General features: G+C 34.4%; 1 protein-coding gene across 3 annotated transcripts in view; it reads right to left on the bottom strand.

The window, feature by feature from the left end:
- Positions 1–5246: 5246 nt before the first annotated feature.
- ath (ATP-dependent RNA helicase DHX33) overlaps positions 5247–23087 on the bottom strand; it is a 71748-nt gene continuing 53907 nt past the window's right edge. For all 3 annotated transcript variants that reach the window (XM_081769032.1, XM_081769033.1, XM_081769034.1), the window contains 7 exons: positions 21770–21963; positions 20386–20515; positions 14150–14281; positions 13218–13372; positions 10822–10993; positions 10096–10296; positions 5247–7972 (listed from right to left, as the gene is read on the bottom strand). In XM_081769032.1, the coding sequence (XP_081625158.1) occupies positions 7775–7972; positions 10096–10296; positions 10822–10993; positions 13218–13372; positions 14150–14281; positions 20386–20515; positions 21770–21963 (1182 nt within the window). In that variant the 3' untranslated portion in view covers positions 5247–7774. The remainder of the gene's footprint in view (positions 7973–10095; positions 10297–10821; positions 10994–13217; positions 13373–14149; positions 14282–20385; positions 20516–21769; positions 21964–23087) is intronic.

The following is a 23087-nucleotide window of genomic DNA, read 5'->3' as shown; positions in this document are numbered from 1 at the left end:
TGCATTAGAAATAGGTATATTACAATCTGTAATAGATTTTGAGTTCACAATACACTTATGTAAGTTTCCCATTTTTTCTCCTCTATGGACACAATGGTGGTAAAAATAGACAGTTTCACTATCATTTCACCCGTTCTAAGTCAAGCTTTATTGAACTACAACAAAACTGAATATAATCCCATATCTGGTAACTTAAAAAAAAAAAAAAAAATGATTTGTACCTACGTTTCCTATTATGTTACAAATTTTAAAAAAATGTAATTGTATCCCATCACCTCAAAACTTTCCTGAATCGTCTGAACTCCTTGTAAATCTGTTATGAAGCCACGAGAAATAAAAAAACTCATATTTGTGATACTATATACTTGGTCAGGAAAAAAAATCTATAATTTTAATAGCATATATTGGCCACCATCGCTTCCACTGAAAAATAGCCAACTTACACAAAAATGCATTTTGAAGCAAAAACTATTATAGATCGTACTTCTAATGCAGTAAGCACTAGTAAGCACTTCTAATGCACTGAGTTAATTATTATCTACTTATTAGTTTGTATTTTATAAATTATATATACACCAAAATTTTTACCATCTTAGTTTGTCAATTGCATACTGATTTAAATTTAAATAATATAATTTCAACATGCCAGTTGCCTACAAAACGCTTCAGCGCATTCTATAGTATTTTTCTCTTCCACCTGTGATGATAATAGATGTATATAAGTCATCAGTTCCAGGAAATATTCGGGACATTCTTGCTACCTCATCCTCGAAATACCAAATGAGGCTCTGTTGCGCATTTACAAAGAGCTATATTTATCCTACCAGCAAACAGCGGAACAAGCCTCATGACTTAACTGACACTTTCTTGTTTACACTTTGCAACATGAATCCGATCATCATTTATTGCAAAATTCCTATAAGCTAGGGCTGTGCGATATCGAAATTTCGATATTTTCTGATATCGATATCGAATATTGACAACAACCAATACTGATATCGACAACATCAAATATAGATATTCAACATATTGATTGGTCTTGAATATTCATGTTAATATAGACAATCTGGTCTCAAAACGTTTCAATGGCGGATATATCAATACTTGTTAGTCACAGAAAACAGACTTGTGTTCCTTCTAATCCACCACTCTTTCCTCAGAAAAAGTTAATAAAAATAGTCATTTAATTTCTTTCCTAGCTATCATATTGGTCATCATTACGGAAATAATGATAGTGAAACAGGGTAACATAGAATTTGTGTGTAGGTGTTTATTTCATGTATGTGTATTTGTGAATGTGCACGTGTGGCGATATGCGTTTCAGAGAGAGAGAGAGAGAGAGAGAGAGAGAGAGAGAGAGAGAGTAGTAGTTCATTCTATAACATAACACGTGCGTGTGTTGTATTTTAAGCTCACGCACAAACAGTACTTCATCCAGATATGGATGATAGGGGCTGTGGTGGCTCAGTAGTAGAGCGTTCGCCTCTGGTGCATGAAGTCCCGTGTTCAAACCCTGCTCCCGCCAAGTGAACTTTGTGGTGAACAAACAGCGTTGCGTGGGTTTCCTTGGGGTTCTCCCGTTTCCTCTACTTTCTTCATTTCACCATTTTCATTCATTTCTAATTATCACAGTCTCCTTTAGCCTAACCGGCATAATCGTGGGACATAAAACTCAAAAAATTCATTTCAGAGATGGACGAATGACGTACCCGGTCAACAAAAAATCGGGGATTCCCCGTTTCTCTTTTGTACTAATCATTTGATGCCTTACTGCAACAGGGAATCGATGCATATCTTTCAGTGCCATCTAGACAGTGATGCTTTTCAGCCGGTTCGCTAGAACTGGTTGTTAATATATTTCGAGTTTACTAAACCGTTTGTTGTACCCAGTTATAACAGTAAATTTTACCCAGTTATACCAAAGAACGAGAGGTTTCAGTTTGTTTAATTTTGTTCTTAGAAATTCTTACAGCTACAGGGTTAGATATATGATCTCTCAGAACAAGGTATAAGCGATTTTTTCTTAATTTCAAATGGGCTGGTTTATCAGTGCAGTGGTGGGGGTTATTTACAATTGAAACGCATACATACCATTATCAATAATTGTTGATCCATTGCTGTGTTAAGGTGTTTCCAATACTTCTTGACAAACATCTATTTTGGATAATTCGTTTCCAAGATATTCGCAGTGCTACCTAATTTCGTCACAACACCTTATATTAGGTTGTTGTATAGGTCTCACTTGTGGCATCCAGTGAAAAAATTGCTTCTGTCTATCTTATATGATTTGCTTCCTAAGAGAGAGGGAGAGAGACATCTTTCTATGTATCCATCTACTATCTCTTTCTCATATATATATTACCAGTTGTTAAAAAAATAGAATAGCACCACTGCCTACAGATGTGAAAGAAAACCTCCTTCACTGGAGGAAATCTCATGACAGTGACTTTCCAAAATTAGCTCTTCTGGCTCGTAAGTGTTTGTGTAGGTACCAGCGTTCTATCGGAAAGAGTATTTAGTTGTGGATGCAATATCGTAACTGATGCTCATACTTCACTTAGTGCAGAACATGCGAAACAACTGATTTTCTTTCTATGAATAAAAAAAGCTCGTTCCTAAGTATCAGTGTCATGAACTTCAATGCATCATACTGTACATTTCTAGTTGAAAACTCAGTGCTAATAGGCATATTTCTAAACAAGACAGTTATTGTTCATTTTTCTCTGTGTGTGTGATGTCTGTTTGTTTTCTTCCGTTGGCTTTACAAATTTAACACTTGGACTTATTCTTTTGTAGTATTCTATTTTCATATTCAATTAAAAAACACACGATCAATCGAGATCTCTTTCATGTTATTATTAAATTGATAATCTTTTGTATTAAAGAGCTTTACGCAAAGACGTGACATCTCCCACATGAACTGGATAGGTTTCTTGTTATTGGTTTTGTGCAAACTCATATCTAAAAGTGTTGATGTTTTCATTAAATTTAGGCAAAAGATTACGTCTTACACCATTATTCAGTTTTGCTTATGAAATCAATTTAGAAAGGTTCTAAGTCATTCCTTAGCATAAGAATGCACCTAATAATGCATATTCTAATATTTAAGCAAATCCAAAGAAATACATAAGTGTTGATACTGCCTAAACAGAATATGTAGGTCTGTGTAGTGAAATCAGAATGGGGGCGTTTGTTTGTTTAGTGGGCTGAGTTATGTGGCTCAACTTACATCTAGTAACCACATACAAATAAACGGAAAATTATTACTTTGCACAGTTAACGAGTAAATTCTTGTCTCCCTGTCTGTTTAGATTTAAGCAAATATTAGCACTGGCATTTGATTCTTCACTCGCAATGGCAATACAGCACAAACATTAATTGCAGTGAGCATATCAAGTTGACTCGGTTATGGAATGCAGCCATGTTAATGATGAGAAATATTTTGGAGGGCATAGCTCCCCGGCTGTGCACTGGTTTTGGCTTTATCTTCGAAAGGAACATCATTTCTGCCCAATGTAATTTTTGCACAAGTTGGGTTTGATCCGGTGAAGAAGTGCAACCGATAATGTAAGTTAAATATACAATATTTAGGTGGATTAAGTAGAAGTAGGAACATCCCTACCCCACCGCCGATTTGGACTATCTTCAAAAGGAACCAAATTTTAACCCATACTAATACTGTGTAAATTTGGTTTCATTCTGTTCAGAAATGAAGTCAACAAAGAAAATTAAATATTATAATGGAATGTTGGGGGGCATAGTCCCCAAGCCCTACATTAATTTAACTCATGAAACGGGTCGTTTTTCTGTCTCATACGAGTATCGTGCAGTTTGGTTTCATTCGGTTAAGAAATGCAAATGCAGCTGCCATCGCGAGTCAAAAAGCGTTATATATATAAAACAAAAGCCGCCGCGGTTTTTTCGAGGCAGTGTCAAATACCAGTATCGAATATCAACAATATCAATATCGATATCGACAACATTGATATCAATATTAAATAATGTTATCGACAATATCGGATATCGACGTCGATATTTTTGCGATATCGATTATCGATATAAGCAGCTATCGATATATCGACATATCGCACAACCCTACTGTAAGCTATCCAGAGGAAAAGGATTTAAAAACAAAGGACATCCATTGCTCAACAAACCTATCTGAACTATAGTACTAAATATCTTGCAATATAGATTATAAATTAGAAAGTATAATGGTGTCAATCTATTGATAATTACATTCACCGACAATAGACACAAAAGCAATAAAGTACCACCGCTTCCTGTATTTTTAGGGAAGTTATTATCAGTGCACAAGTCTTCCCTCTTTCTCTCTTGGGTTTATTGAACTCCCGAAATATATACACAACAGTAAAGGATGTTCTAAAGTGTTTCTAAGAGATGAAGATAACGTGTGTCCAACATACAGAGGTGTATTTATAGAAATAATATTGTTTCAGTGTGGCCTAGTTCCAGGCAAAGATGACAGATGGAACTTACTTAGTAGGTCCAACTTACAGAGTAATAAGTAATTGTCGCGGTAACGTAACATATCGAAAACAATAATGAAAATGATATAATTATACCCAGGTTATCCTTCACCAACTGCAACACCGCTGAGGAATGTGAATGGGCGACTCTCTAACAAAATTAATTCAAACAAATTACAAGAAAGTAAACACTCATTTCTATATACAACTAAATATTTCTTATTTCAGATTCTATAACTTGTTTTTTGTTTATATATATATATATATATATATATAAAAAGAAGAGAAAACTTTTAAAAGATTTGGTTAAATATATATATATATATATATATACGTGCTGTAGTAGATGGTTATAAGCTGAATACTTCTAGGAAAAACTTCACAAAATTCCAATAAAATATTTGGAATATATGATATGAAAAAATATGAAACTGTTTCGATACTTCTAGATTAATTCAAGAAATGCAAGACACAAGTCTCTCAAAAGTTTCGTTATATCACTTTTAAATTTCAATGTAAAGTGCGTACGAGTTTTTGGGATGACATTCATTTTCGATTAATGAATCCTTTCAACTAAAATTACTTTTTTTTTTTCATTCCATGAAGATTAATGATCCTGTTATGGAAGATTAAGTCCCTGTTTGGTGATTTATCAAAACATCTACTATCATTACTTTATTTATGGTTTTTTAAGACTGTTGGAAACAATAATACTGTTCTCAATTTTCACAGCACAACATACATACATGTATTTAATGTTTATTGGTAGTCTTAAGCGGGTTACATTTTCTTCATATTACATAGCAAACGCTTAAAAATTGAGCAACTCCTTATTTAACATTTGTTATTGATATATTTTCTGGGGTTTATTTATTTTTATTTGTTTCTTTAATTATAATATTAATTATCTTTAAAAAAAGACAATGTCTTTTAAATTACATAAAACTGTTCTCAAATAGGCCTTACCATTTCAGTTGAACACACATTAAACTGCATCATAGATTATTCACTTTTGAAATAGATTTCAAATAGAATAAAATTGATTACTCTTTTACCTACCATATTTACACAATTGTAAGCCGATCTTTTTAAGTTTTTTACTTGGTTCAAAAAGTAGATGGCTTAGAATTAGTATCAATAACACGGTTGGTAAAGTAGATGACACCCTTTACCGATGCAAGAGGAAGAAGTCCCGAAAGTCACCGCCAGAAATCGCATAAGTTTTCGTCATCGTGTGCGCTCGATGATGCCAAATCAGTGGATTTTAATTCAAATATTTATCAAGAAAGAAACGCAAATCCATCGTTGGTCGTGTGTTTAAGAAGTGTTCAACCTCGAATGCGCTTACCGGCAAAGATGATGATGTTTTGTACGAAGACAGCGACAAAAAAATACATGACGATTAATCTCAGTCATCTGATGGTGAAATAAATGGTAGAAAATTTATATCTTATGGTTTGTATGTTTCTTTCCGAGGATTCGGCTTACAAGTCAGCTTATAATAGAATAAATACGGTATCTTGTTTTATTTTCAGTAAGTATATCTTTGGTAGTTTGGTACATAGATTTAATGTGAATTCTAAACTACGAACATAACATTCTTTCCTTCATATATTACATGTTATTCTTTAGTTTACATTTATATTTTTATCACATTAATTTTTACTCTTACTATTTACCATAATTAAATCTCCACATCATATAATACAACAATATATTTGACCAGTAAATGAGTGGAATGTTACATTTATGATTTCTAAATGATTGTACAATCTTCCCATAAAAATGGTACTGTTGTGTTTCTTCGAAAATAAGACCGGGTCTTGTGTTAACTTTTTTTCCCAAAAGACGATTCAGGATTCACTTTCAGTAGACATTGTGCCTGTCAACTCGAAGTGTAACCGTGATTAAAATGCTCTCTGACTGTCACGAGAAACGCGCAAAATCAATTTTGTTGAGACATTTCGTTACAAGCTTAACCTTGGAGTAGGTTAAGCTGAAAAATTATGCTAGGGTTTATTTTTTGGTTAGGTCTTATTTTCAGGGGAACACGAGCTTGAATTTTTCAACTTACATCACTTGTTTTGGGGGGAGTTAAAACGTTAGATACAGTCAGCTACAAAAGTTCTACTTGATTCAGACTCACGTATCAAAATAACCTCAGATATTGTTTACATTTCTTCTGTATTTCTAAACAGTTCTGTTGGAAGTTTGCTGATTGCAATTATATTGACTAAAAACAGTCGAAATTATTGTACGTATTTTATTTACATATCCAACCGAAAAGAGACGGACCAGGTTTATCACTCTACTCTTGTCACCTTGCTGGTAACATTTTTGAGATCTTTCCAAAATGAAATCAAAACTCTACTCGTTTTCCAATCAGAAACTTTTAGCGTTGACATTATAATGAATGCTTATATGTAGTATATCTGTCCATCCGTCTGTAACCTTACAAATTCGAGAAAACAGTTGAAAGCAGACAAGCTTCGGCTTCAGCATCACGTAGCCAGAAGGATACAACGATAGTTGAATTTATTTTTACCACTTAATAATCTAGCAGCACGTTATTCAAAACAATATAGAAAAAAGTAGGAGTGGCGCTTCTTGGACACAATTTCTAAAATTTTATATTTCAATAACTTTTCAAGGCCTGCACAAAATAAATTCTAATTGCAGAGAATAGCAACTTATTTATACAGAAGTGGAATGTGACGATACTGAGGCAGTGGTGTTCCCTAGGACCACTCCACGTCGATGCTAATACTGTCTCGATACCTTGTTTTACATGCATATCTATATACTTATTTTGTACTGGAAAGCTGGCAAATGCACAAACATGCGCAGAAACTTTGAATAAGTTAATCTGAAGTTTAACGAGTAACTAACACACTTCCACATATTCTTAGCCCAGCACGAAAAGCAAAATATGAAATTTTTCATACTATTTTTCGCCCACATAATCCACCTTCAACCCACCTCCTTTTCGTGCATGTAATTTATATTGCACACGCACATACTGACTGCTATTTGTACAAATAGCGAGGCTTTAGAATCTAATACCGTACATATATGAGCATACCTACTACATCCAGTCATTTTGTTGGTAATCTCAAAACCAACCAATGATTTTTTTGTCAGTAATGTACCCTGTATGTTACAGAAGGTCATACTCAAATTGGACCATTCCGTGGTTATTAATAACTGATAACAGAACATGTATCAGGTAGGTACTGGTTATTGTACTCGCACATTTTTTTTTGTATACAGCTAAGATACTAGTATTATCTTATTCCTCCATTCACTCGATGTTGCCTTACATGCTCTGGAGCAATTTCAATCAACCATTCGGGATCAATCAGAGACAGCTGTCTTATATAGCAACGCCCAGTGTGGACAATTTCAGTGAACAGAATGCATTCTGGTTGTGTACCAAACAGCACTGAAGAAGGGTGAATAACAACCATTTGTCTACTCCCAATCTGAAATATAAGAATAACCAAAACACAAATTAAACTTCACACCAGAACCAATTTAACAGCAATTACGTTACTTTTATTCCCCTTTTTTACATGCATACAGAATAGCAAAGGACAATACGCCAGTTTTATTATTCATCGTGCCGAAATCATTCTAGTTTAGAGATGATAATTTTGCAACCGGAACTCACTCGGACTCTACTTATTAATACTTGATGGGATACGTGCTTATCCTCTGCCGGTGTCTACGCGCTTGTAATGCACTTCCAATGTGACGTTCTTCCGGATGATGTTGGAAACTACAGAAGATTTTCGCTGTATATCCGACATTTTCGATTTGGTGCTGCTAACTGGCGTATCATGTTAGAACTATGGGTTTGCTGGCGGGAGGAGAGTTGTGTCTGACTTTGAAGGTGTGATAGTATTGAGTGTTAGTAGTGAGTCATGTTATCAAATGGCGCCGAAAACCAACCAGTATTGAGAGGGTTACTTAATGGTCCTTTTCCATCCTAAGTTACCGTACGTACGCATTGTGAAACAGTGTCGGGAGAATGGGTTAATATTTGTGGTGACTACTCTGAAAGATATTTTTAATAGTCTACAATGCTAGAGATCCAACAGAACATGATCGGTGGTGGTGGCGCGGTATCTCCTCAGACCACATAGCTTGTACCCATAGTTCAAGCACAGCAGCTAGGGTTTGGTACAAGCCATGTGGTCTGAGTGTAGAGCACCGACTTCAGGAGTGAGACTGGAGTAGTGGTTAAAGCACGGACACAGTATGCCGGAGATTCCGAGTTCGAGTCTCGATCCAGTCATTTACATTTTCTCTCTTTGGGTGTTATTGAATTCGCATCTACAGAAGATCTGGTGTATGAAAATAAGTTTAAATCGGTTATTTCCTCCTTTCATTAATATGTATTTTAAGAATTATGTGCACACAAATAACAGAACTCTTTACGAAATCGAAAATTCTGTCTAAAATGTCTATCAGGACCATATCGTGCCCAATTACAAAATACTCTTACTTAAGTCACTTCAGTTTAAATCTTGCAAGCCCAAAGATCCCTTAAAAATTGTGGCACAACTTTCTCTAACAAGGTATTATTTTCATTTTTTCTTTAATGTAGCTGCCAACAATGTTAGTTCAACATGCAACTAGCGAACAAGTTAAAACGGAATAACAAAATATTTTCAAATAATGTAGTTTCTTTGATAGAAATATTAGTATCAAAATAATCTTAACGTTTAAAGTGGGCAGAAACAACAAATAATGACGCAAGAAGCGAACACGATCATTAGGAACTTGTGTGTGTCGAATGATAAAATAAGCATGACCCTATTTATTTTAGTTCTTACACGGTAATAGTATTTCATCATGAAAGTAATAAAGTTCCGAGAAATATACTAGCACGTTCACGAAGAAGTAATCATATTTTATGATCATCATTCTCATACTTAAAATATAAATTAGCTACGTAAGGAAAAGAAAGGAACTACTTGCACTTACCTGCAAGAACTCTAGTCTGAGGACAGTAGTTGAAGTGGACAAAATACATTGGATAAGTTAATAATCACGCAGATACGTATAAGGTGATAAAACTATATTTTATTTATATAAATGACCAGACTTACTTTTACACGACACCATATCCATTTCTGTAGGCAAGACTTTTTGAGTCGTATGTTCAATTAGCGTGCGTGAGAAACTTGAACGTCAACGTGAATATATGAGTATTAAATATCTTAGTACTGGAATAACCTTATCTGGAAAAAGGTAACTGGCATACATTCTTCATACTTAAACGATAAAAATCTAAGTAATTACTCCCGAATAAAACATCATAAAACATAAAACATAAAAGTTAAAATTTGTTAACACGCACTTGATTTCTATTGACTCTTTAATTTGAAGGTCAAAGATGAACTCATCAACATAGATTTTGTCCTGCAACAAAACTAGAACCCTACTCAGGCTGAAGTGCTTTCAACACGGGTTCTATCTCAGAAGAATGGCAAATAACGTCATTCTCTAAATATGCACCAGGTACGTTTCAGGGGCAGCCGAGTTCACAGCTAAAAATGAATAAACAAAACTGAACAGAACTGATCTTACAAATACTTACAGTTAGGTACTGCCCCTCTCGCTGACGTTCTGCTATATTCATAAACAGTCCAACAATGAGGCACTTTCGAACTTGATCTAAATTTTCGCCGCATGACTTGATAGGTATCTCCATTCGCTCACATAGTTCAGCTAGTTGTGATCGTACTTCACTTGCATATTGCAGGTTTCGGGAGTTCAAGAAGTTTTTATGACACCATTGCTAAAATTTTAAAAAAGTAATAATAATTTTAAAGAGCTTCAATTATTTCTAAACAATTAAATAGATTTTAAAAGGCTAGTTACTTCACCTTATTAGGTTTACTTCTCAAAATTAACCAATCTAAAAGTGTTCTGATCAATTCCGAAACATCACACTGTACAAAGTAACTTATAAATAAGTTGCAATGAAACCCAACATACAATTCTAGTTTCAACAAAAACTTTCAAGGACGGAAATCCAATTTATAAAACTATTAATTTGACATGATTACCTTTATTGATATTACCGGTCATGTATGGTTTTATAGATATGATTATTTTTATTGGTCTTATTTTGTTGTTACATCCTCTTCTTGTGCACACAAATGGAAATATACAATAAACTTCCGAGAAAAAGTTTCATATTATGCTATGCTGAAGTGTCACATTACTTTTAGTAAGTAAGACTTCCCTTTAAAATTTAATAACAAAGAGATGTAAATGAAAGCTAATAGAAAAAATATAAATTATGGAATAACTAAGTTACCTTTCTTAATTTGGCATCATTAAAGTTCTTAAATATATTAAGAAGCGTGATATGATCTCCTGCTGACGAAATGAATTTCTGACGAGCAGCTGCAGCTTCCTCACGCTTACTTGGTGGAGTGACGAGTACCGATTCTCCAGAGAGAATGGCAATAATACTCAATATTTCCTCACTGAAATAACATACACCTATATGTTAATTGTATATTCCTCACCACTATAGTTTTTTATATTTATGTTATAATCACATATATAAAGGATTTCGGTTAAATCTATACACGGATGTCAAAACACGGAAAAACGTTTATTTTTATTTTTACATAAAAGCAAATCACAACCTTCTGAATTAAATTTGCTATTTAGCAATATAAATATCTAGTGCACTAAACATATTTTAAATTTAATTAAAAAAAGTTGTAACTTGCACTTCCGTAAAAATGTACGTAACATGTTTTGCCATCCTCGTATAGAAATATTGAAAACTTGACAAATTTATTATTCATATGTTTAGTTGTTTAACATCTGCGAAGACTACGCTGAAATTAATAATTGTTTATTTATTTCTTCCAGATACGATTACTTTCTTTCATTAATCAATTCTACATAAAGTATTATTATGCTCTAAATAGCGCGCTGGACTTTAGTACGTATGATTTAAGTGTAAATTTTCAGAGAAGCTCTTAGTCTGACTTTTCTGCATTAGTCATGAAATGGAAAACTAATTGAGCAAATAGATAATTATTTAACAAACAATTAAACCAACAAAAACGAACGACTACTGACCTCAACACAGGTGAATGATAGAAAGAAATGAAGATCGGTATGTTTTCGTAAATAAGAGATAAGAAGTCCTTTACTCATACTCTACACTACGTATTCAGTGAATTATAATTGCGCCTTATTGACGTACATAAGGTCTGTTGCACACACTTCACTAGCACACGTGAAAATCGGTAAGGAAGTTATGAATTAGTGGATAGTTGACGGCTAAAATGAACGAACAGAAGTAATTATCAGTCTTTGACAATGGGAAGATTATGAAACTAACAAGAGCCAGTGCTTTGCTCTCACAAACAACTGCACTTATGGACTGTTTGAAAGCCACTTGAATAAAGTGTACCAAGATAGAATCAAAATAGACAACATACCATTGGCAGAATTACGGACACCAGAAAGTTGATGCTAAAAGTGACCATCTTGTTCCATGACCTCAAAGGCCAACAGCTGATTGTTCAGTGTAATTGGTCAATCAGGAAGATACATCCTACGATCATGAGCAGTACGTTTGCTTTATGAACTATAGCAGCCCACGCCCATTAAGACACCCTCTTATAAAAAGGGCTCATCAGTATAAAAGATTAACATGGTGAAACGTGCATGCAAATTGGACAGCAGAGACTGTACGAAGATGTGATAGTCTTATGAGTTCCATTTACTCCGCTCTGTGGATGACTGAATACAAATTTGGCACCGACATGAGATTGTGGATCTATCATGCATGGTTTCAACAGTTCAGGCTGGTGGTATATAGTGTGAAGCGTGTATAACTGGTAGGAATTTTGGCTTCTGCTACATGCAGATTTATGAATGACTGGTGCTTGCTACCGTGATCTACTTGCAGACTGGATGCACCCCATCATACCACTACTAAATTGCATTTTTATTTTGGTGTCTCAGGATGGCAATTTATTGTGCCATAGAGCGCGTCTTGTGCACTAATGGTTGGTGGCACATAGTCCTGACTTCAATCATATGAAATGATTTTCAAAGGCACCCGATATAAACGTTATTGGGCACTTAGCATTAATACTTTATAAAGACGGATATCTAATAGCTGAAACTACCAATGGCCTAATTACCTGCATGAAAGGCCAAGTTAAACATAAATTGGTTGACCATGATTTTGATTATAATACTTTATTAAGTCAATGCCGAAACGTATAGCTACTATGTGGACAAAAGGAGGCCCTATAAGGTAACGGTACGTGGTTATGATTTTCTCATCATTTCGTATGTGTAGTTTCACATGTAAGCTGATACTACTACGAAATCATATTTTAAAAATGTGTTCAAAACTACTAAATGTTGGTACATCACATCAAGAAAAACTTCAAAGAAATGAAGGATATACATCCCTGTTAGGAATAAGGATATATAGTTTCTAAAAAGGTATTTAATTTTTATTTAACATAACTGTATATGGCTCTATACTGTGTCACATTGTACAACACAAAGTCGCTAAATTCAAAGATACAAGGAAATTGACTCTGGTATCCTACTGTAGGTAAACATACATTAGACAAAAGGCCAGAATATGATCCGCAATAAATACACCGGAAACTTAAGAAATAAATATATTGCTCGCCAATAACTAACGAAGAAAATATTAATACTTACGTGCACTCGAAGTCCTTGGACGCAAGAATTACTTTGCTAAATCGTGGGTCTAAAGGAAATTGCGCCATTTGCTTTCCCTGACTAGTCAGCTTAGGATATTCCAAACTTTCTATTGCTCCTAAGAGCTTCAGCTGTTGCAATGCCCCAAGGATTGCCTACAGACAGAATAAATTGACTGCAATGATTTCATTAATGCAAACGATTAACCTTTTATTTGACCTGTTGCTAACAAGCAACATTGCTTTCTATTGAGTTATAGGCATGAATGATAAATTCAGTGATAATTTAATCTGTATTATTGGTTTCATACAATATTCATATACGTGATTTGCGGATCACTTTTTAAATAGTTATAATCTTCGGCAACAGGGTACAGTAAAATTTTGTACTGCAAAATCTTATTCCCGAGTTCTACAGTTTATTTAATATGTGGTTTCTTGGTCAGTGGGAGGATATTTCAACGAAACTGCTAGTAATAACTCAGAGAAAGAGAAATAATTCCTAATTATAATTGACCATGTTACGGGCAATGTTGCTCACTAGGAACACATAATTAGCTATTTTGGGGTAACATTGCTTGGAAATAAACATCCAAAACACAACAAAACAAACAAGCCTTTACAAATTACGAAATCATGATCAGGAAGACGCGTTTCAACCACAAAACAAACCACAACATTTTTATGGGAATTTCTCAAAATTTGCCAATTAAATGGTTAAATACAATATATTTAGACATGTCCTACAACACAACAAAGATGTATCTTATATGACACTATACAAAAGTAATATAAAAATAAAACATCATTTCATTATTTTTGATACAACAAACAAAAAATTGGAAGTGAAATCTACTTTGATATTTCATACTATGTCCATCTTAAAATCGAAATACAGCTTTCGTTTTAAAATAAAATAACGAAACTGTTTACCTCTCTTGGTGGTTTATCCATAAAATCAAATGTTTGAACATCTACTCCAATGGCCAATAGTTGCAGAACGACACCGGCCAAATTACATCTCTGAATTTCAGGAACAGTATTTCTTAACATCGCATTAAATTCCTGTAAACAATTTCAATACACTCATAAAATTATCTCTGAAAAAGCTCTGACATCATATTCACACAAGAATTATCGTAGATTGACAAGAATTTAAAAATTATGGTATTGCAAAAATAAATGAATAGAATAAAAAAAAAGCATATCCTCCATTATTATCATTAATTTTTACTTTAGATGGATTGTCTTGTCAAATGAAATTTTACACAATGCACTTTGTTCACGAATATGTACTATATTGCCTCCCCACTCTCCTCCTCCAGAAATCTTCTGAGATGCGTGAGCTTGTTTCGTCATAAATACTTGTGTAAACTTGTCTACCTTTAAGATGTTCACTTGGTTTAAGTTGAAGGATCAATATTTCTCATCGAACATGAGATCTCACGTGTTAATAAATCAGTTCTGGAATCCGTTTTCTAGTCGCATTTATACTATTTTATTTTAGGTAGCTAAATGGAATTCATATGAAACATTTCTTTACCCACACAGAATACTTCCGATAATTTACATTATTCGAAACAACTTTTACCGCGTAACTTTAGCTAGAGAACACTTTTAAGTACTAAAAAAATGAAAATTATTATTTTCTATGTGCTAAAAGTTGAAAAAATATATGCTAAACTGAAAAATACAGCTTTGAAGTTTTTTTTTTCCTTTCTTTTTCAGATGGTCCATTATCGTGCTGATGACCACGAAACAAACTTTTTTACCGGGGAAAGGACCATTCCATGTCACACGAAATCAGCCTTATACACTTTACAAGAAGTATATCGCAAAATGGATACGTTCTCGATATTTACTTGATGACTTCCTAGAGTCGCGACATTTTAGCTCAATTTAGCATACGATGTTCTTTCAAACATATATTTGGATTATTATTATTATTATTATTTATTTATTTATAATTTCCACTTTAGAGTCTGCAAGTGAATTGATCAGGGTTGGCAAAAACCATGGTTTTTATTAAAAAAAAAACAAAAAAAAAAACGGTTTTTTTTGGTTTAAACCAGGTTTTTATGGTTTAAATAATTTGCTCTATATATTCATATCATATATGGACAGAAATAAGTCTGTTTTGCCTTGATGTTATTATGCAATAACCGGGTTATGCTGGAAGGGGTCACATAAGCTTAAAGCGGAATAAAAACCGCTTCTCGAGTTACATCCGAGAGAAATTGTCCTCCATTTGAACTCAGAACCAGGACTAATTGGCCACAAATGTGATACGTCTGTCGACTCACTCACGAAGGAATCCTGATGAAAATACGTTGTACTGATCTTTACATGCTTCTTAATATAACTGTCAAGAGTCATTTTAGAAGGACAAAAAGATAAACAGTTGCAAAAGTGAAACCATTACACAGAATTACATATGAACAATTTCAAAGTACTACGGAGTACAGAATTTAGTTCAAGTTAGTTAACAACGACTTTTATTGGTCCAAATTAAAGAAATGCACAGACTTAATCTGCATATCAATAAGAAAAGTGAATAAAGATACGAATTATTTTAGTCCACTTTGGCTCAGACTCATTTATACATAAATAGATACCAAAGATACTTATTTCACTAAATGCCTCTCGAGGGGTCTGTATGACCCCCCCCCCCCCCACACACACAAAAGTACGGCATCTTCGATGTATTTTATCAATAGTAAACATTGAAACGAAACAATATTTAGAATTTTTCTTCGACTGCAATTACATAACAATAATAACAACTACAAAAAATCACAAAATAAACATTTATAAACTTATAAAAAAAAGTTGCTTTTGTAGTATAATCTTTTTGAGTAATGAATGGGGAATTTAGGTCTGAATATAATACAAATAATATACGGGAGTGAAACGTGATAACCCACAAATGTGTGTTCATCAAGATTTTACAAACACTTACACTTTTACGAACATTTCTTTGTTTTTTGGTTTAAACCAGCGAACCCTGGAATTGATATTTCTTCCGACACGCGTACTTCTTGAATGATTTTTTTTTTTTTTTCGCATACGACATTTCGATCAGTAAAAGTATATATATGCTTCATTTCTCAGCAAACTGTTCTTGAACGAGTTCTGAAGAATGTCTATTGCTGAAGTATCATCTTTCTTCAGTTCATTTACAAATGAATTGAAACTATCAAAATTATGTGTATAGTATACTATTTCAGAATATCAGCTCCCGTGGCAAGTGACAAGGGCGTCAGTGGGTAATGAAAATCAGGACTTTTGTTTCTATTCCGAGATTTCACAAACATTCTCTTCTTTTACACTAACTTAAGGATCGAACTATTTCAACATGTCACATGTATCACTTTGGCATAAATGAATAATGAATTTCTGCAGATATTTTCATGAATAATGAATTGCTGCAGATATTTCATGAATGACATTAAGTAACAAAAGCAATAAATTATTTCTGATACTCTTTGGACACAGTAACTGCATACTTTCATTAGACAACCTTCGATTGTGATTTGATTTAATTGCTGATTGGGAAATTATTAGGATACTTTAAATACTTTAAAGTACACAAACAACCATACTTCTCAGTTTTCTTCATCTGAAAGAACGACGTTCGTGTGCTTCATGGGTTACCTCTTTACAGAGGATATTCGCTGCAAAAAAATGTGCACACATCTCAATAGAATTCATGATGGTTACAAGGACCTAAGTATAACGAAGAGGATGGTACTGTTCCCTCAAAGAGCGTTCGCTTTTAAGTCTAACTTGAAGCAGAAGCAATGTTAGTTTACGTATAAATATGGCTTAACTTGAGAGTGATCTGATGTAACAAATTTTCCACAAAACTGTTAAAACAATATTTTAATAGCTGAAAATGCCCTTAAATCTTCAACGTTATCACTGCAACCGGAAACTTATACTATATTCCATTTTCGGTGCTACGTACACTTCACGTGGTGGTTGTTCAGCAGAACCGGCACTCGTGTGGATCATGAGGTGTCAATGATGTACACAATTGAAGGTACAGGACCATATACATGCCTCCTTCCTCTCGTGACGCAACGGATAGCGACTGGACAAAGGTTTTTTCGGGCAGCTAACCGATACGTCAACCATCAATGCAATTATCCACCGTTCCTTCCCATATAAGTACATGAACGTTACACAATCGATAGTTGGAGGCACGTCTTGAGTTACCGCGTTTCACGTGCACGATTGCTCCTGATATCTACCCACCGTCGAATAAGCATTAACTGGTATAGTAAGCGTCCAGTGTCTAGCCAAATTCCATGATAAGAATGGTATCTGTCTCAGACATAGAGACGGCTGTGTGCGTGTCCCTAAACATGCAGATGAAAGGAAAATACTCGTAATAACAAACCCATAATTGGCATTGTGGTATGGAAAGCAAAGATCTATACATCCCACTCGCTTTTATTAACGTAGGTTCATTTTCCTTTTTTTAAGTTTAACTTCCCACAATTATGGACCAACGCTAAGGGAGAAACAGGAGAAGATGGAGAAAACCAACACACACACACGGGTTCAGGGAAGTGTGATCACCTCGTACATTCCTGAAGTAATCAATCCTATTCTCTACTCTTATGTGGGCACTTTCCAGGACACCATTTTTCAGTAGGATAACGTGCATTCCAACACCGCCAGAGTAACTCTACTCGGCTCTACTCGGTATGCACCTTGGCTCCCATTGAGCTCCGGACCTAAGCCCCATTGAACATGCATGGAACATGCTGGGACAAGTTTGCCCGTTAACCGAAATCAGACAACGGCCATCGTCCAACTATGTTAAGATCTATAATGAGCGTGAGATGTCGTATCCCGACTTACATTCAGTACCTATACGATCGGGTACCCGTCCGAATAGCTACTGTGGTCACTTGGGGTAATTGCAAGTGCTATTAAGCTGAATACGTGGAAAAAACAGCCTGTTTAACATTTTCGTGATGTTCAACAGGCGCCATGTTCGGAGCACTAGCACTTACCTTCACAGTAGGGGGGCCTCCTCAGGGCGAATAATGTTTGCACGTAGGCTCAGCTCAATGTATTACTAGTCGTGGACAAAAATAATGTAAAAAGTATTTTCATGTCATATGTGTAAAAACTTCTCCAAATTCGGAAGGAAGTTGATGCACGCTTCAAACGAACATTACTGCTTCTTTTAGTTTTATTACAATACTTTGTGCTAAAACATTCTATCGATACAGACAGATGTCAAGATAGACTCTGTTCGTTTCTAAACGAAAGTTTCGTGTTCAAACCTAATTTGCACTGTGATTCTTAGACAAATTATGAGCATAATTTCTTCTGGGAGTATTTCTATCAATTATAAATTATTTAATTTTATCACAACAATTTTTCATATCTTTGTCATCTCCATTAAACTTACATGTTCATTTCCGCTTTGTATTGAAACTTACAGTAAAATAATTACCTCAAGTCTATGAATGGTACACGAAAACTTGTCAATGTCTGAGTGTGATTTGTTACTACATAGATTGCATTAATAGATAATTATGACTGTCAGGTCGGCCATAACAACTCACTTATTACACAAACTGTATATTTTCGCCGATTTTTAATCATCAGGCAACCTTAATATTTTATTCACGTGAAAGAAAATGTTATTTTCTTGCTTTGTTCTGAACGCTTTAGAGCAGGTGAGAAACTACTTCTTTTCTTTGCATACAGGCGTCTTTCAGACAGACTGGCGCCGTTAATAATACAAAGAAACCACTCTTTATTGAACTAAATGTTTATCTCATTAGCAGAGCGCGTCGAAACAGCAAACTTTCTTTTCTTCTCTTGAGTGAAGTTACCAATTCATGATTTTGGTTACTAAGACTATTTTGTGTATGCTTTTCATATAAATGAACATCAACACTTGGAAACTTTTCTAAATACGAATTTGTTACATTGCACACCAGGTGCGACGGTTGAACTAACGCTTTATTATTTCAACTACGGTGGGAACTGTGCTTGTAATTTGTGGAAATTGCAGATAAAATTGCCGATCTCCACAACTGCCAATCTGTATTCTCTTTTATTAAACTGTTTTATATTGGACTAACATGTGAGATATTCATTAGTTATAGATTGAATTCTTAAAGTTGGTCTGCAACACTTATTTAATTTCAATCCCGAGTTCTCAGTTTTCCACGTGACTAAAAGATGTGTTACCAGAACTACTCAATATACCATAACTATACCTGCATTGATTACGAAAATAAAACTTGTCAATTTTCCATAGCAAATCCTAAAAGACACTGCGTCGGGATTTTCCCGGGCGTTGGTAGAAGCGAGGAGTTCACGCTTGGTGTTAATAAAGTAAGGCAAGTAAAAGCCTCCTTCGAACGAACTTATATTCTAGTTTACACATGGCCTCGATTAAGATTTTTTTTTTTGTTTGTTTGTTTGTTTGTTTTGTTTTTGTGTGGACGACTACAGCCATAGCATCAACATAGGAAGTGAACAAAATGTATTCGTTATAATTTTATAAAATGCGTCGTTCTTGAAGTAACAAGACCTTGTTGGAAATTGATGCTTTACCCTCATACTTACTGCCCCTGTTGTACAGTGAAAGCCTGACATCGAAGTGAACAGTGTTTTAGTGCATGTGATAAGAAAAATAACTACAAGGTCTATATTCTAAGTTCTTTCATTTGCCATACATATACTTTTCTTTTCTTTCTTTGTCGTACTACGTGTTTCATATTTCTGAAGTACGTGTGTAGTGTTGTTCGCTCAAGCATTCATGCTTTATGAAGTGGGAATTTGTGTGTTATCAGCATCCTTTGTTTTACTACATACATATACGCATACATTCAATAAATAGGAATTCGTTTAAGGTAATTTTTTTCTTTTTTATTTATGTGTGTGTGAATACTTATGAATCATCAGCTTGCCAGTCATATATATGCATACATGTGTGCAAAAGTAAAATACAGTCAAACCTTGGTTTCCGAACCACTGAGGCTACCCATGTCGTATCACTTATTTCATATTTTACGAATTTGCATTTGAATAGGACGTGAACTCTGAACCAGGTTATAATCAACTGTTTCTTTAGATACTATTAGCCAGTCCCCAATACCCAAGGGAGGTAGAAGAATATATATTCAATGTAATACCTGTTTAGTGTACACTCTATAGCAAAATCCAGCTGATTCTCTTCCAGCTCGACCTGTTCGCTGCCATGCTTGAGCTTGGGATATCTTTTGAACCTTCAGCATATCTAATCCTGTTCCTGGATGATGTGTTCTGTAACAAACGAAATCAATATTTCTTGATTAGCATACAAGTAAGAAGAAAGAGTTGTAATACAATAACTGGCCTATAATATGCCGTAACATTTAACAGGGTGAAAATAGTTTTGAGTTATTCTATTATAGACCCGAGTTATTCTAAAAAAGAAGCTACATGGCCAACTAAATCTCGTCTTACTCAAACAGAACAAGTACACTAATACCACTTATACTAGCTTTGCAACTTCTTATTTAAAATAAAAGACAAATTCTGACCAAAACACATATTATTTAATTGTGAATAAATCCTCAGGGCCGACTTCGGAAAAGATGTTTCAGGGAATTCAATGAATTCAAGCAGTGTTTTTGGAAATTAAATAAATTCAAACTCGTGAAACATTAGCTAGAGGGTATGTTTCAAATATTATCAAATGTATATATGTATTAAGTATGCTAACCTTATCAATTAATAGGCGAAGAACATGCACTTCAGCTATGAAGTAGCTTGAACGTTTACTCGAAATAATAAATAAATAAGTAAAATCGAAACTACCAAAATCCTTCACACAAAAATAATCATGTTTTCGAGAAACTGGCTGTTGACTTGGGTTTGAAACTGTTGGGTAGTTGTAATGAAATAGTAGAAAATGTTGTTGGAACTTAATACATAGTGATAGAATAAAGTTGTAAAGAGTGAGTCAATGATAACAATCAGATTTATGGAGATCAGTAATAAGTGTTATATTCGATGTAAGATTTTGGGATGGTGATACACATTGGTAATAAGCAAAATGTGAGTATGTGGCATTTGTTTAGAATACGTGACGTATTACAGCAATATCATTGTTAGCCGTATTATATCGTAGAACAAAGATACGGTGTTTGGCTTAGGAGTTACATCCTTCTGGCATCAGTCAAGTATTCTAGCTTTTGTAGCATGTATGCAACCCGGTCATTTTTGTGCTTATATAGAGAAGGAAGATCCAGAGAGTCAGTAGCCACCTTCAAAAGTTACGCTGATGTAATAAACTAATTTATACTCTTTCACCAAGCAAAGCAAGATACAAGTACATTAGAAACGTATATGCATCTTGAAAAATCTATAGTGAAGGACCCTCTTAACAAGCATTAATTTGTTCACCATTGCTACAGTATGACACCAACACCATATCTAATAATAATAATAACTCCCATAGTGTTATATCTTTACATATTACTCTGTAAATGGAATTGTTTTTTGTTACTGCACGCTCAACAAATTAAAACTTACCTTGCTTTTACCATTCCACTGTCTATGACATATTTCACTCCACTCAATGTGACAGATGTTTCGGCAATATTAGTGCTAAGAATAACCTTCCGAACTCCAGGTTGCGCTGGTCTAAAAACTTCCAGCTGCAAATGGGAAGGTAACGACGCATACAATGGACACACTTTGATTGGAGGATATTTTCCTTGAAGGTCCTGGAAAATTAACAATTTTCTAGGAGTTAAATTTAATAGAATTACCAACTCTGAAGAAATATATATAAATACATATGTATTGCTATTAATTTGATAACTATTTTTTACAATGAAAGAAAAAAATCTGTATGATTTCCAACCTCTATAAGTGATCCCCCTCAAAAAAGAAGAAAAAAACCCTGTAAAACACAATTACCACACACATTTTAAATATATATTAAAACAAATGAGCTTCGTTTCACAGTGTGAAACTAATACTTAAACTTGAAGTAGTACATCTGAACTACTGGTTGCAACAGAGAAATAAGATCAAAGATAAAACCTGTTCCTCGGACACTGAATCCATATCAAAAAGCCATTACTCGGTGTTCTTTACTGTTTTTGTTCTATGGCTAAGGCTGAAAACAAAAACTGTTTTATTTTACCACTTCCGGTTTGAACAGAGGTTTAAGGGACGAGATAAAACCTATTCTGGGACGCTGAATTGATTGTAAGAAAGCACCAATTCTCGGTATCTCTTAGTTTTTGCTCCATGAAAACTCCGAAACCAGAAATGCTAGTAAATTCAATTCAATCACTTTCAGTTTCGATATACTGTTGCGGGTTCTGATGATATACATATACATTTGAGACGCAATATCGATTGCAAGGAATGTTTGAGCTATTCATTACCTTTCTGTTTTATGGAGATAAATTTTGAAACCGGAAATGGTTAATTTGAGAGGGTTAACAGAAAAGATGAAACCTATTCTTGGCATGTTCAATCAACTACAAAAATACTGCAAATCGACATCTCTTACTACTTTTGCTCTATATAAATTAATATTGAAACTGGACGAAGTAGTAAGTTTCAATCCCTTCCAGTTCAGCTAGTGTGTTGCGGGCTGTGATGATGATATGTTTTCTTGAGACCCTCAATCGATTGCAGAAAACCGTCTGTCACTATCTATTACAATTTTTATTCTATGGCAAATATAGGCTGAAACCGTAAATGGTTAATTTGAACCACTTCCGGTTGGAATAAAGAGTTAACGAAACAGACGGAACCTATTCCTGAGAAGTTGAATCGATTGCAAAAAACCGCACCTCGATAATTCTTACCGTTTTTGCTCTATGGAAATTAA

The sequence above is a fragment of the Thermobia domestica genome, chromosome 8 (assembly GCF_964235325.1).
Source record: "Thermobia domestica chromosome 8, izTheDome1.hap1.1, whole genome shotgun sequence".
Taxonomy (NCBI): domain Eukaryota; kingdom Metazoa; phylum Arthropoda; class Insecta; order Zygentoma; family Lepismatidae; genus Thermobia; species Thermobia domestica.
Note: the sequence above shows the minus strand (reverse complement) of the source record. Positions and strands in the feature narration are given on the sequence as shown.